The 14,074-nt window shown below is 40.2% G+C and overlaps 1 protein-coding gene and 1 pseudogene across 3 annotated transcripts in view; one reads left to right on the forward strand and one right to left on the reverse strand.

Moving 5' to 3' along the window:
• Positions 1 to 14,074, reverse strand: part of Cdadc1 (cytidine and dCMP deaminase domain containing 1) — a 55,949-nt gene that overhangs the window by 40,558 nt on the left and 1,317 nt on the right. For 2 of the 3 annotated variants that reach the window (XM_026393641.2, XM_026393643.2), the window contains exons 2-3: positions 13,643 to 13,740; positions 293 to 367 (exon numbers count right to left, since the gene is read on the reverse strand). In XM_026393641.2, the coding sequence (XP_026249426.2) occupies positions 293 to 367; positions 13,643 to 13,740 (173 nt within the window). Of the gene's footprint in view, positions 1 to 292; positions 368 to 13,642; positions 13,741 to 13,893; positions 14,046 to 14,074 lie in introns of those variants that run through there. The other variant, XM_026393642.2, reaches the window with a different exon arrangement.
• Positions 2,075 to 3,098, forward strand: LOC144250094 (WW domain binding protein 1-like pseudogene; annotated as a pseudogene).

Raw genomic sequence — 14,074 nt, forward strand, 5'->3', positions numbered from 1 at the left:
GGAGAATGTTTTTCAACATATTTCTATGAATTAATGTTAGACGGTATTAAGAGTTACATTTGAAAAATTTTAAAAAGCAAGATATAGAAGCATATCACAAATTTGACTTTTTAAAAATACGACAGACATATAGGTTTGTATATGCACATATTTTTAGAAGAGTATTAAGAAACCCCCTTGGAAGTAGAAATGGCGAACTTGGGTGTAAGAGGGTCTTTTATCCTTCTTTATATTATTCCTTTTGTTTTGTTATTATGAACAATTTTTTTTTGTAACAATGGTAATGGTTTACCTGTTTTTTGTTAGTAGATTCTCTGGCCATCTCTTTATCATCTCCTAAGGGTCCACATTTGTCTTCTTCATTTTCCTATTTAAAATCAGATTAAGAGGGAAAAATTAATATGATTAATCCAATATTTCCATATTTAAAAGGTGGTTTCCTTGACCTTAAACCATTCATTTGTTTTCTCTTTGATGAAACTCTGCACTGACTTCTTACTTTGTTCAGGATCAAATCCAGACTACACTTAACATAGTAAATAAGGCCTATATAATCTCCCCTGGCTATTTTTATATAATATTAGAAATTGTGACTAGAAAGAAAAATTTTATAGTTTAAGATTTCAGAATCCGGGCTGGGGATGTGGCTCAAGCGGTAGCGTGCTTGCCTGGCATGCGTGCGGCCCGGGTTCGATCCTCAGCACCACATACCAACAAAGATGTTGTGTCCACCGAGAACTAAAAAATAAATATTAAAAATTCTCTCTCTCTCTCTCCTCTCTCACTCTCTCTTTAAAAAAAAAAAAAAATAGAGTGAGTTCCTTGGGCTGGGGTTGTGGCTCAGTGGTAGAGCGCTTGCCTCACATGTGTGAGGCACTGGGTTCAATTCTCAGCACCACATAAAAATAAACAAAATTATTTTAAAAAATTATAAAAAAAAAAAAAAAAGATTTCAGAATTGAGGCACTTTTGAGCAATGGAAAAGTCCAAAGGGTGGTCCATGGCTATGACTGACTAAGTTGGAATAGAGGTAGGTCATTAGAGTTGAGAAGATAAGGAAATATGTAGCAAAGGTATTATATATGGATTATAGTAGACAGAGTAATGGCTCCTGAAGATCTTTTGTCCCACTCCCTGGAGCCTGTGACTATATTATGTTTTATGATAAAAGAGAATAAAGATTACAGATGTAATGAAAGCTGCCAATCATTTATCATGAGATGGGGAGATAATCCTGTAGGTCCAAGGTTATTAAAAGGTCTTAGTAAGCAGATGAGGCAAGCAGGGAAGGCAAAGTGAGACAACTGAGAGTCAAATGGCCAATGCTCATTTTGAAGACGGAAGGGGCCATGGGCCAAGGAATACAGGTAGTCTCCAAAGTTACAAGAGGCAAGGAAACAGACTTCCTCTAGAGCCTCCAGAAGGAATTCAGCCCTGCTGACATTTTGATTTTACAGTGAGACCCATTTTGGACTTCTGACCTCCGGAACTGTACAATAATAAATTTTTGTTTTAGTTAACTTTGTGGTAATTCATTACAGCATCAATAAAAACCTAATTCAGAGATGTCCTTAAGTCTCCTCTAAAAGTGAAAATTAAAGGTGAAACAAAGTTTTGAGGCAGGATCCAAAGACTTTAGATAAAGGTCAACCATAGACCTACTTGCTCAAGATGCAACCCTCATAGAACTTATGATTTATAAACACAGACAAGATGATATAGTAGAATTCAGTGAGTCGGAAAAGGGGATAGTTAATAAATTGGGGGAAATTTTTGAGGTAGGAACGGGAATTTGATGAATGCTGACCTTGGCCTTGTGAAACAAGTACTGGATGACAGAAATGGAACAATCCCAATAAGTTTATAAAACAAAAACTATGTCCTTCTGGGTGTGGTGGCATACACCTATAATCCCAGCTACTCAGAAGGCTGAGATAGGAAGATCACAAGTTCAAGGCCAGTGTGAGCAACTTAGTGAGATCCCATCTCAAAAAAAAATATAAAAAGGGGGAAGAAGAGAGGGAGGAGGAGGGAGGTGGCTGCACTGTGGCAGAGAAGCAGGAGCAGGAGGGGGATGGAGAGAAGGCTCCTGAGTGGCATGGCGTTCCTGCTCCTCCAGGCACTGCCCAGCCCCATGTCAGTCAGGGGTGAACCCCCACAGGATAAGGAAGCCTGTGTGGGTACCAACAATCAAAGCTACATCTGCGACACAGGACACTGCTGTGGACAGTCTCAGTGCTGCAACTACTACTATGAACTCTGGTGGTTCTGGCTGGTGTGGACCATCATCATCATCATCATCATCCTGAGCTGCTACTGTGTCTGCCACCTCCTCGAAGCCAAGCACCGCCTTCAGGCCCAGCAGCGGCAACATGAAATCAACCTGATTGCCTACCGGGAAGCCCACAATTACTCAGCGCTGCCGTTTTATTTCAGGTTTTTGCCAAACTATTTACTACCTCCTTATGAGGAAGTGGTGAACCGACCTCCAACTCCTCCCCCGCCGTACAGTGCCTTCCAGCTACAGCAGCAGCTACCTCCTCAGTGTGGCCCTGCAGGTGGCAGCCCTCCGGGTGCTGATCCTACCAGGGGCTCCCAGGGGGCACAGAGCAGCCCCTTGTCTGTGCCCAGCAGAGGCAGCACAAGACCCCCAAGCATCGATGATTCTGAGCCCTCTGACTGACCCAGCGGCCTTCCTGGACAAGGATTCCGAATGTAAGGAGGAGCTACTGAAAGATTCCAGCTCTGAACATGGCAGTGTGCTCCCCGATAGCAAAGACAAGACACCTGGCAGACATCACCGCTTCACAGGTGACTCAGACATTGAGGTGTGTGTGTGCAACCGGGGCCATCATGACGATGACTTCAAAGAGTTCACCACACTCATTGATGATGCTCTGGATGGGCCCCCGGACTTCTGTGACAGCTGCCACGTGAGGCCTCCTGGTGATGAGGAGGAAGGGCTCTGCCAGCCCTCTGAGGAGCAGGCTCGAGAGCCTGGACATTCCCACCTGCCTCGGCCGCCCCCATACCTGCTGCTCAACATCATCAATGAGCAGGACTCGCCAAACTCCCAGAGCAGCAGCTCCCCCAGCTAGAGTAGGCTCTGCCTGTGCCCGGAAACTTGGCAAAGCAACCAGGGTAAGGGAGACTCGAGAAGCATTAAGTGACTTTCAGAGGAAGTGGTACAGCCACTTTTTTTCCCCTTCTCTCCTGCTTTTTCCTACATCTCCAAGTACAGTTTGGGGTGTGGGTGCCTCTCCCTCACAAAAACACAGTATTGTGGAGTGCTGAGAGCCATAGCCAAGTAAGAATGACGCATGGCACTTTTGGTTGAAAGGTGACCCTGCTCAGGGATTAGGGTGGCTCCAGGTTTAGGATTGGATCCTGCTGGATTAGGGCGGCTCCAGGTTTAGGGTGGATCCTGCTGGGAATAGGGCGTATCCTGCTGCCTCAGGTGCCTGCTCCTTGAGTTCCTGTTGAGTTCTCTGGTACGCAGAGCCCAGTGGAGGGAGTGTATTTTCCGAAAACGTGCTGGTGAGAGTTCGGGAATAAAGAGTTGCTGTTTGAATCTACAAGGCGGTGTGGTGGCTCGGTTATTTTGTGCCCAGACAGACTGCGGCAATGGAGGGCTGAGAAGTTGGTTCCATGACTCATTCCTCATCCCCTTCTTCCCCCCTTTCAAGTCATAGCTCACCTACCGGCTTTGGTCAGAGAGATGTGTTTTAAAGCCCCCAAAGAAGGGGACTGGGACTGTGTCCTGCGATGATTCTTGGTGATGTAGTGGATTTATGCTCTGGTTTTAGTTTAAGAGAATTTTGTTGTGTCTCAGCTCAGCAGAAGCAACCCTTCTTAGCCCTGGTTGAAGAAGGAAGCCACAGAGGCCTAGGGATTGTCAGCTGTGGCTGCCAGTGACTGCACAGCCAGAGTTGAGCTGATTCTGTGGGAGGATGAGAGCTGGTGGACAGGTTGGTAGGAGGCTTGTTGATCTCTCAAATTCCAGGTGACAAGAAAATGTACCACTGTGCATCCTGGAGGGGCCCCTTCCTTCCCAGAAGGCTCAGGTGTGGAAGAGCGGGATAGTAGGGGATAGGAAAAGTAGCAGAATACAACAATTACTAATTGGGCATTATGTAAAATTGTGGATGTGTAACCGACGTGATTCTGCAATCTGCATTTGGGGTAAAATTGGGAGTTCATAACCCACTTCAATCTAATGTATGAAATATGATATGTCATGAGCTTTGTAATGTTGTGAACAACCAATAAAAAAAAAATAAAAAATAAAACAAAACAAAACAACAAAAGCCAGCTAGAAACAAGAACCTTACCAGTGGGCTTGCAAGAATTCTCTTCTGGACAAGGGAAGTTTGTGCTTTCCCAGGTTAGCCTTCCATGAATGTGGCTGCAGTTGAGCCAGAGGGAGATGTTTTGTGTGGGCTTGGAGTGGGTTAGCTCTGAGCAGTAGGCCCTAAATCTGGGAGTGGAGAGAAGTGCAGCTTCCTGCATCTCTGCCCTTTGGTCTGTGCCCACAGGTGACTAGTGTCCTTGTCCATCCCTAGCACATGGTCTGCAGGACTTTGTATCTCCTTGTACTCTTATGAAGAGGGTCTGAGGAAGCTGTGGGTCCTGGGAAAAGCAGCCCCATAGTCTGGTTCTCACACAGTATTTTCTCTTTGATTTTGAATAAGTCTCTTGTTGTTGTGTGTTTGTTTATTTTAAACTGACCACTTGGAAGAAATCCCTTGGTTATCTGTGGTTCTCATGCTCTCTCCCTGTCCCTAGCCCATTGGGGTCGGATGACTCACTTTTCTGTAACCTATGTAAGTTGTTTTGGTGGCCTAGGTGGGAGGTGGAGGCAGCCTCCAGAAGGACCACAGGATCTTTATTACTGTCATCTGGTTTTGGACAACCAATTGAGCTTTGATAGGAAAACTCTGAAAGGAGAAAGCAATCAGCTGAAACTAACATTCTCCATCCATACCAGTTCATATGAAAAGTTTGGTTCTTCTCCCACTTTTGAATGATGATATTCAGGCTAAGCATTGATGTAATAGTAAAAAAGGAAAAAAAAATATATATATATATAAACAGACAAATCCAAGGCTGTGAGGTGAATGAGTGTCTGCTGTTTGGATTCCACAGAACCAAAATTCATGTCGAACAAAGTGAAGTCTGTAGACGATGACTTTGAATGACCTGTAGTGTGTGTGTGTGTCGTGTGTGTGAGCCCCACACCCCATGTTCCTGTGAAGATTCTTTGAATGGCAGCCATCCTGCTCACATTAACCACATGTCTGGAGCAAACATGGCCCTCTCAAGGTAATTTATTTTATGCATTTACTGTTTACCGAACAAACGTCTGACTGTGTACTCAAGTGTATTTGGCAGCATTGTCGACGGCGCCCCCCTGTGTTTGCCTGAGATACTGCGCTCAAGGTAGAGGTTCCGCTCTGCTCATCACTGCAATTTGCACATTGCTCCCTGGACGCTCAGAGGCCATGTCCTGTCCCAGTTAATGGAAGCATGCTCTGAACCTGTCTGCCTCCCTCCCCTACTCCTTGCCTTCAGACTCAGCCCCCAGAGGGTGTCCACAACCATTTGGGACAGAAGGCAAAAGTGGAATTCCAGACCGAAGCTTGATTGGCTCTTCAGTGACAAGCTTGGCCTTGCTGTGGCCCAGACATCAGCCTGCCCAGAATTGCCAGGAGGCTTTGGCAGACTCCACGGAGCCACAGCACAGTCCTTCCTTTGCTGAGTTCAGTGGACACAGGCGGACTGGCGTGTGGCCAGAGGGGTGCCACAGCACAGCAGCCCTCAGATGCCTACCATCCACCTTCCTTTGGAAATCACAGACAACTCACTGAAGTGTCTCCAAGGAGAACAAGTTTTACCAAAATGAATCCTTCTTCATTTAACTGATCAAATGGATGAATCTAACCCTCTAGGTTTCTTTCCCCAGTGGGGAGCTGGTCTGAGTATTGACTGTTGGCTTCACTGAAGCATCTTACCCTGAAGGCCTGAGAAGAAGCACAGTGGCCAAGCTGGGCTTAACTAGTAAGCCGCAGTTGGCCACGGCTGCTGGAGGCTTCCTGCTCAGAGAAGGAGATAGGGAACTGAAGGAAGGAATAGTCAGGGGGTCAAAGAGACTAGGTTGAGTCTGGTTTTCCAGATGAATGAGAAGGAAAGGATTGGTGGAGGGTTTGGTGCTATAGTCGGAAGATTTGCAAATGCTAACACATTCCTGTATGAGGCACATCACCATTTGTCAGTTATTGTGAATATGTGTATTTTAAGCAAAGAGATTCAGCTGGTGAGATTTTTCTGGGCAGTCTCAGTGACGCATTTCCTGTGCTGTGACTGTTTTGAAGACAGAGTGGCTCTAACCACTGTGAGAAGCCCAAATAAAAATTCATCCCCCTCCCCCCAAAAAAATATAAAAAAGGTTAGGGGTCAGTCGTTGTGGCACATGCCTGTAATCCCAGTGGCTGAGGAGGCTGAAGCAGGAGGATGGAGAGCTCAAAGCCAGCCTCAGCAAGACTCTGTCTCTAAATTAAAAAAAGGGGCTAGGGGGCTGGGGATGTGGCTCAAGCGGTAGCGCGCTCGCCTGGCATGCGTGTGGCCCGGGTTCGATCCTCAGCACCACATACCAACAAAGATGTTGTGTCCGCCGAGAACTAAAAAATAAATATTAAAAAAATTCTCTCTCTCTCTCTCTCCTCTCTCTCACTCTCTCTTTAAAAAAAAAGGGGGGGGGGCTAGGAATGTGATTCAGTAGTTAAACATCCCTAGGTACCAAAAAAAAAAAAAAAGGTGGGGGTGGCTGAATATAGTTCAGTGGTAGAGCACCGCTGGGTTCAATATGCCATACCACCAAAATACAAGTCCTGGGAATAAGTTTTCTGTTTAAGCAAAAGAGGAAGCAGAGGAAGTGATGGGGCTGGAAGTGAATTGTGGGCTGGGGCTGATAGTAGCAGTGATAAAAATGTAAGTGATAATAAGGGTACCTAACATCTACTGAGTATTCACCATGTACTAGTCTCTAAATTTTTTCATTTAATTCTCACAACTTTACAAATGAGGAAATTGTGGCTGAGAGATTAAATAAGTCAACTCCAGTCACATAGTTAAAGGGGGTAAGCCAGAATCTAGCCCCAAACCCACTATCTTATCTATAATGCTATACTGCCTCTGTTCTGTTCTGAAAAAGTATTTTTTAGCATAAAAATAATGGACCAAAGGACACAATGGAAAGAGCTGGGAGAGAGAAATATGAAATATATAGGGAAAAAATGAGAAAACAATGTACTCATTCTATTTCTTATTTATTTATTTTTATGGTACTGAAGATTGAACTCAGGTTTGATTTACCACTAAGCTACATCCACAGCCCTTTTTATTTTTATTTTTTTTAAATTTTGAGACAGGGTCTTACTAAGTTGGGGAGGCTTGCCTTGAACTTGTGATCTTTCTGCCTCAACCTCCTAATTGCTGGGATTACAGGTGTGTGACAACTGCAGCTGGCTGCAGTCATTCTAATTCTTTCTTTTTTTTCTTTCTTTCCAGAGAGAGAGAGAAAGTTATTTGAGAATAAAAGTGAAAGCTTTTTCATACTTCATACCTGACAAGGTACCTTTGTTCTGATAACATGCCATCCACATTCAGCTCCACCAATAGCATAATGGACATATTTCTTCTTACAAAGAGATGGGCATAAATAAAGAACTATGACTAAAAAGAGTCAATGGAAAGGTGAAGCCCAAAATCTGAGAGTAATTCATAGCATTTATTCTAATTCTTATACTTAAGGTAATCTTCAATAATTTAGATAAGTATAACTTGAATTAAAATGAAAAATTATGAACCAGTGAGAGAAATAATTATTTTTATATAACAGCCATTTTTAGAGTGTTTGATTTCTACTACATAATTTTTAATTGTGTTACCCTCATACAACTCATAACAATTACTTTCCCTCCCAATCACTTCTTAATTTGGACTGGAATCTTAAGCAAAACAAAACAAAACAAAAAACCAACTAAGTAACTAATGCTGTACTTCTGGTAACTTTTTAAAAAATATTTTTAGTTGTAGATAGACACAATACCTTTATATTATTTATTTTTATGTGATGCTAAGGACCAAACCTGCTGAGAGCCATAGCCAAGTAGGAATGACACATGGCATTTTGGGTTGAAAGGTGACCCTGCTCAAGGATTAGGGTGGCTCCAGGTTTAGGGTGGATCCTGCTGGGATTAGGGTGGCTCCAGGATTAGGGTGGATCCTGCTGGGATTAGGGCGTATCCTGTTGCCTCAGGTGGGGTTCCCGGGGTTCTGAGAGAATTGGGGCGTGGAGCCGGGTGAAGGCAGTATGTTCACAGGGCGTGAAGGCAGTATGTTCACAGGAAGTGTGGGAAGAGTGTCGGTGAGAGTTCGGGAATAAAGAGTTGCTGTTTGAATCTACAAGGCTGTGTGGTGGCTCGGTTATTTTGTGCCCAGCCAGATTGCAGCACAAACCCAGTACCTCACACATGCTAGGCAAGTGCTCTACCACTGAGCCACAATCGCAACCCATAATTCTTAGTTTTTATACTCAACCTTTATCTTGCTAAACAATTCTTAAGGAGTACCCATAAATGGTGTAAATATCTGACAACAAAGAAAAACTCAGACGCCAGTTATGTGTGGAAATGGTTGTAAGTTAATACACTAAGGCTGGAAAAATTTATAACTGACATGCAATTTATCAAAATCATAATAAAAACATATAGTACATAACATAATATGTACCGAGCACTAAAAGCTTTACACTGAACTACTGAGAATGAACTACCTCATTCATTTCCCAGACAAACCCCAAATAGTATGTATTAAGTACCATTCCACTTTATAGATGAGGAAAGTAAAACAGCTTATCCAAAGACACAACTAGCATGAGATGGAGCCAGGATCTGGACCCAGGCATGTTGGCTACAAAAGCCTTGGCTACTCTTAAAAATATTAGACATGGTTGCTGCCCCAATGCAATATTACACATATTTTCCTACATTAAATGAAAAGGGAAAAATCCAGAACTAAATGATTTCAAATGAATAAAGGAAACAGAAAAGATTGAGAAGCAGAAAACAAAAACAAACAAACAAAAAGAACTGTGAGGAACTGTTTTTGCTTCTGCCCATTTTATAATATAATGAACATATATTACTTTGGTAACTCATAAGAACACTTTTAAAAAGACAAAAGGCTGGTAGAAGTGTCAAAAACAGTATTTCTAATACAATCACATGTCAAATTGTATCTTGGAGCTTCTGTAACTTACTTTATATGGCAAAAGTGAAACACAGAATAATCAAATAATCTTATTATTTTAGCTTAAAGAATATCTTTTTTTCTCAATAGTTCTTACTCAACCCTATAAAGACCATGTGCAATTCAAATGTATAAAATATACTATAGTAATTGGTAAAGAAGTATCAGGTGTGCTGGCTGTGGTGGTGCACGCCTATAATCTGCTTGGGAAGCTGAGACAGGAGGATCGCAGGTTCAAAGTCAGCCTCAGCAATTTAGCAAGGCCCTAAGCAAATACAAAATAAAAAAGGGATATGTATGGCTCAGTGGTTAAGTGACCCTGGATTCAATCCCAGGTATAAATAAATAAATAAGGCAAAAAAATGGGTATCATTCTACAAGTATAAATATGATGGTAACATTCATGATATATAAACTTCAGCTATATTCCTATTGTTTCAATATTATGATTTTCTGCTGTGCTTGGTGGTATGTACAACTTGGAAGGCTGAGGCAGGAACGCAAGACTAAAACCAGTCTTAGCAACTGATTGAGACCTTGTCTTAAAATAAAAAATAAAAAGGACTGGGTGTGTAGCTAAGTGGTAAAGCAATCCTTGATTCAAATCCCAGTACAAAAAAAAAAAAAAAAAAAAGCATGATTTAAAAATTTTTTATGTAGATTAAGACTTAAGTTTATATTTATACAATAAAAAAAAAGAGTGGAGCACAATGTACTCCCTTTCATTTTACCCCTTCTCCACGCTGTCATTCTTGCTTCTTTGCAATGGTCATGACATTAGAACTAATGAAATTACTATACACCTCTACTTTATTGATATTAGATGAACAAATAGTTGACAAACAACCAAAATGATTTTCTAAACATCTGGTAAATTTGCTTCTCTGAAATTTAAGACACATTTTCGTAAATAAATAATGCTAAAAATGACAGTCAAGTTCCCAAGCTAACATACAAAAGCTTATTTAACCCAAACTATCACTGCTAGAATAATCCTAAGGATGTCTTAGTTTAAGTACCTGAGTCCTTAAGCCTGTAGGCGAGGAATAGAAGTGGAGGCCACCTCAACAGCTGTGGGTCAAGGAGACACAGGTGCTAGAGCACAGCTGGGAAGACACTAATGTAGTGAATAGTCACAGGGCAGGGTCAGAATGAGGATGTAAGACTGATGACCTTTCTAATGTTCAAGTCAACTCTATTTTAGGTCAGCTGGAATTCTTAAAGCATGAGTTTTGTTTTATTGGATGCCAATGCCCTTTGTACTTATTCCTATGTCTGACCTTTGATTTAAAAACCTTAAATAGATTAGGTGTTTGTTCGAGTCGGTTTTCTAAACAAGACTCCAAATAAAATAGTTAAAAGACTGATTTCTTTCCTTTAAAAAACTCCCATGGTGCAGATGAAAGAAGAAGTCATAATTTTTAGGGGAAACATGGAAATATAAATTCAATCCTTTGTTAAGATACAAAGTTATATAAAACCCTGTACTAATGAAGTTCCTTAAGTCTAAAATTTAATTACTATTTTTTTTTTTTTTTACCAAAATGCTAACTGAAAGCCTTATCTCAGTTATTTTCTTAGGCTTCACAGCTTTCTCCATAAAGAACAAGGAAATGGTAGAGTGTACGTTATTTGCAAACAAAGTTTGGTAATTAGTTGGCCAATGACTTCCTTCCTAATAGAAATATAAATATCATTATTCACTAATTTAATAAAACTTGTGCTTGTCTGTTGAAAAAGAACTTAATTTCAGCACAGGATATATTTTGGGGCATATGTGTGTGTAAACAGAATTAAAATCAAATCTGGATATTATTTTTTTTTAAAAAAAAAAGCTTCTTTAAAATTACTATTCAACCTCTAACAAGTCCAGTTTTTAAAATGTACCTTTTTTATTTTGTTTTGTTTTGCAATACAGGGGACTGAACCCAAAGAGATCCTATCACTGAGCTACATCCTCAGCCCTTTTTATTTTCATCTTGAGATGGGGCCTTCCTGAGTTGCTGAGATTTCAGGTGTGTGCCACTATGCTCAGCTAAAATGTGCTGTTTAAAGTTCTTAAAGCTCTAAACATTTGCTTCTAATATTGTGGCTCTTGAATACAAATTTTATCTGCAAAAAAGATCTAAAACAGTATGGGAATCTTCTATATCTATAAAATAATATTAAGCTGTAAACAAGTAGAAAAAATAAAGGAATTTCCAAATTCATGAAGGAAATGAAGAACTTTCTCAAAACCATTAATAAAATCAGGGTGGGTATTGGATGGTGTTAAGAAATAGAGAATAACAATGTATAACATTTTAAATACTGTTTTACTATTTATAAAATATTTCCCATAAGAATGGGGGGAAGCACAATTTTATCATGAGATGAATTCCCTTACTTCCTATTAAAATTCCTAAATACAATCCTGATACTGACAGAATAAAATCTAAACTCCTCTGCAATGCCTACATCTTTAAAAAAAAATTCTTAGTTGTAGATGGACATAATACCTTTATTTTATGTGTTTATTTTTATGTGTTGCTGAGGATTGAACCCAGTGTCTCACACATGGTAGGCAAGTGCTCTATCACTGAGCCCCAGCCACAGCCACAGCCCAATGCATAGATTTTTTACAACATGATTCCCACCTACCTTCCCAAGCTTATTTATAGACTCATCCTCCACCCAACTTCACTCTCAGGCTGAGGACCACAAATTCATTTCTCTAAGCTTACTTACATGGTAACCTCCAATTTGAGCAAATGCCTACTCATTCTTTATGTCTCAGTGTAAATCCTACCTTCATTGTGGAATCCTTCCTTCACTTTCTCATGTTGTGCCTGGTTCTAAACCTTGTTAGCATCTTCGCTTATAATTTATACTTGGCTCCATCATATAACTGTATCTTAATATTTAAATGCCTGATTATTCTCCACATTAGAAAATAAGGACCATATCTTTTCTTCTTTTTTAAACATTTTTTTAGTTCTTGATGGACCTTTATTTTATTTATTTATATGTGGTGCTGAGAATCGAACCCAGTGCCTCACATGTTAGGCAAACACTCTACCACTGAGCCACAACCCCAGCCCCTTTTTTCTTCTTTTTATCTCTAGCATTAACCACACAACTTCAGCCACAATAAAGAAGGCAATCAAAACAAAAAATAAAAAGGTGGTGTTGAATGGCCTCTTAAGAATAAAGTGGAAATTTAAGTATTTATATCTTTTCTGTAAAAAAAAAAATCTAGAGCAAATTTTCAGCAGAATTATTGGCAATTTGAAAATCTCAATGCATAAAATAATCACAATTTTATAAGAGTAGAAAATAATCTTATGCTTAAAAAAAGATTGGAAGAAAAGTATCCAAATGTTAACAGTATCAAAGTGTTAACAGTGGGGTTAGGGTTGTGGCTCAGTGGCAGAGCACTAGCCTTGCACATGTGAAGCACTGGGTTTGATCCTCACCACTACATAAAAATAAATGAATAAAATAAAGGTATTGTGTCCATCTACAACTAAAATAATATTGAAAAAAAAGAGAAATGTCAACAGTGATGTTTTTAGAATGGTGAGAAGATAGAGGCAATCCCTTTCTCCCCTTCCGGTTTTGACTGCTTTCTAAAAACTCTTAAAATGCTTAACTTAACCTAAAATTGTTTTTATAAGTTGGCTTTGGCCCTCTAAAAAATTAATGATAACACTAAACATCAAAAATTACCAAACCAAATAGTGAGAACTTACTTCCACACCACTCCAAGCATGGAGACAAATGATGAGAATCTAGAACCTTATTATCCCAAAGGAAGTAGAAGGAAATGATATAGGCTGTACTAGCTTCCAATATATTGGATTTTATGATTATTCTTACTATATATTCCTATCCTGCTTTAATCATCTCTCAAAATCCAAAAAAGAGACTTATATGAAACAATAAACATAACATTAACAGATAATAAACACTAACAGATTAACAACTAAAGGAGATGCCAAGTAAAATTAGATATGGGCTCCATCTTTAAGCAATTTAGTTTGGTGGGAGAAAACTAGCCAAAACACTAAAAGGATATGACTGGGTGATAATTTATGTATTATAGACAAAATATTGGTAAAACCAACATATAAATATTACCTGATAAACAAGGCACAGTCTGAGAGAGTATTTTGTTTTTAGATCAGAAAGATGAACTGCTTCCACTATGAGTTACAAGTATCAAACTATCATGAAGTTTTAAAGGCTTACTTAAGAGTTTGGTTTCAAGCGTGACAGCAACTGGAGCAATAAAATCCAATTTGAGACGGTCACTTTTCTAAGGGTAAAAACTATCTACAGAAACAAATTATACCTGAGATTTTTGCTTTTGGGCTTCTACTCCTGGGAAGAGCTCCATCCAGAGACTGAGCAGAGTGAAAAGGTTGACTTTAGAAAGTCTTGGCATTTGACCTACAAAGGAGAGGGCAAACACTTCAGAATTTTACTAAAGATGAAAATAGGAACAAAGCTCAAAGCCACTTGGATACAGCAGCATTCGCTTAGTAGCTTTAGCAGGGGTTTAGCGGACAAGAGGAGAGCTTTTATGGCAGGAGTTGCTACAACCTCACTTGAGGCGACCTCCCACGACACTTTCCAAAGTTGGACCCATTCTCTTCTTCCCTCGCCCGGCAGAAATAAGTAATACAACAGATACACGTAGTTATGGGAACAATCCAAAAAAAGTTGGGGCAAGTCCTTGCATGTGATGGTGGAGCGGGCTGTTCTCTGGACAGTAATGAGGGGT

The sequence above is a fragment of the Urocitellus parryii genome, chromosome 2, assembly GCF_045843805.1.
Source record: "Urocitellus parryii isolate mUroPar1 chromosome 2, mUroPar1.hap1, whole genome shotgun sequence".
NCBI lineage: Eukaryota > Metazoa > Chordata > Mammalia > Rodentia > Sciuridae > Urocitellus > Urocitellus parryii.